The sequence below is a fragment of the Amphimedon queenslandica genome, unplaced genomic scaffold (assembly GCF_000090795.2).
Source record: "Amphimedon queenslandica unplaced genomic scaffold, v1.1 AMPQUscaffold_6183_Cont21855, whole genome shotgun sequence".
Classification (NCBI taxonomy): Eukaryota; Metazoa; Porifera; class Demospongiae; order Haplosclerida; family Niphatidae; genus Amphimedon; species Amphimedon queenslandica.
In genome coordinates, this window is record NW_003553522.1 from 1 (window position 1) to 1,820 (window position 1,820).

Genomic DNA, 1,820 nt, shown 5'->3' on the forward strand with positions numbered 1-1,820 from the left:
ATCCTTTATCTCTCAGTTCCCTTTCTTCATCGCTCATTGAACAGTACTCACTGATGCAGTGTGACTGGTATATTCCCAATGCTAGCTCCATTTGTCTCAAACAGTGCCTAACTATCTTTAAACCTCCTCTGCAATCACTTTTAATAAAATGTTTTCTTGCTACTTCCATATCCCTTCTGTGCATTTTATCCACAGCTGCTGCAAGTTTCTCCCGAGAATATTCAAATAATATTTTAGGATTAATCGTTTGTTTCATAACGAAACACTGAGGTAGCCATACTGTAATGAGAGCCTGCATCAGATGGTCCTTTATGAAACCAGTGTACTCGTCCATTGAGAGAATCCATGCGTCCAGTTTGTGTTTATGTACATTGACAGCTGCTGGTCCTGTTCTCTTAGCACTGGAGGTGATTATAACCAGGTCCCAGTCACTGTGCTTACTGCAGGTACCCCAGAGGTGACTACCCACAACGTAAACACACAGTACATCAGATTCAACCAATGAGAATGTTTGGAGGATTCTAGGAACTGAAGGGATTTCGTGACCTTTGGGACACCTTTTGGCTTCTACTTCATCTGAGGAAGCCATCTTGAATGGGCGGGGCTCAGAGAAATGAGACCTGAGAATCAGTATTTACTGTCCAGAGAAGAAACAGGAACTACTGAAAGAGCAGCTGGTGTATTATGGATAGAAACAGTAAGAGAGCAACACTGTACAACAACAGCACCTACAGTACACACCTACACACTGCAGGCCCTTTTTTATTAGCAGGAGGCGTGGCTATTAGGTTTATAGAGGGTGTGGCTATAGCTTTACTGGCTGGGGTGTGGTTATAATTTTATTAGCCCTACCTACTCATTAATAATTGATTTGGTAATTAATTTTAATTTAATTCAAAATTTTAAACCACCGGCTCATTTTATCACTATTCATCCCATTACATGTAACAACGGAGAACATGCAATCAATCCTTACCAGGGGCCAGTCCAGAACAGTCAGACCTACTAGAGGGGGGGTGGTGGAGGGAGAGAGCAGAATATGTGGATTATATTGTACATGCATAAAATACATTATAAGCATGCGTAACTATACATTATTAACTCTCACTCTACCTCACACTCAACCAACTTTAAACTTGATCCTGAGTCCAGTCCAGAACAGTCAGACCTACTAGAGGTGGGGGGGTGGAAGGACATGTGTGGATTATATTGTACATGCATAAAATACATTATAAGCATGCGTAATTATACATTATTAACTCTCACTCTACCTCACACTCGACCAACTTTAAACTTGATCCTGAGTCCAGTCCAGAACAGTCAGACCTACTAGAGGTGGGGGGGGTGGAAGGACATGTGTGGATTATATTGTACATGCATAAAATACATTATAAACATGCGTAATTATACATTATTAACTCTCACTCTACCTCACACTCAACCAACTTTAAACTTGATCCTGAGTCCAGTCCAGAACAGTCAGACCTACTAGAGGTGGGGGGGGGGGTGGAAAGACATGTGTGGATTATATTGTACATGCATAAAATACATTATAAACATGCGTAATTATACATTATTAACTCTCACTCTACCTCACACTCGACCAACTTTAAACTTGATCCTGAGTCCAGTCCAGAACAGTCAGACCTACTAGAGGTTGGGGGGGGGTGGAAAGACATGTGTGGATTATATTGTACCTGCCTAAAATACATTATAAACATGCCTAATTATACATTATTAACTCTCATGGTACCTCACACTCAACCAACTTTAAACTTGATCCCCGTAGAAATAAAAAAGAGAAAAATATTTTAACCATA

The 1,820-nt window shown here is 40.5% G+C and overlaps 1 protein-coding gene across 1 annotated transcript; it reads right to left on the reverse strand.

Annotated features, from left to right (window-relative positions):
• Nucleotides 1–51: 51 nt before the first annotated feature.
• On the reverse strand, nt 52–589 carry LOC105316009 (uncharacterized; the record flags this gene model as incomplete). The annotated part of the gene is made up of 1 exon (XM_011410796.1): nt 52–589. A coding segment is annotated over exon 1 (538 nt), but the record flags the coding sequence as incomplete, so codon positions are not given.
• Between the last annotated feature and the right edge of the window lie 1,231 nt (nt 590–1,820).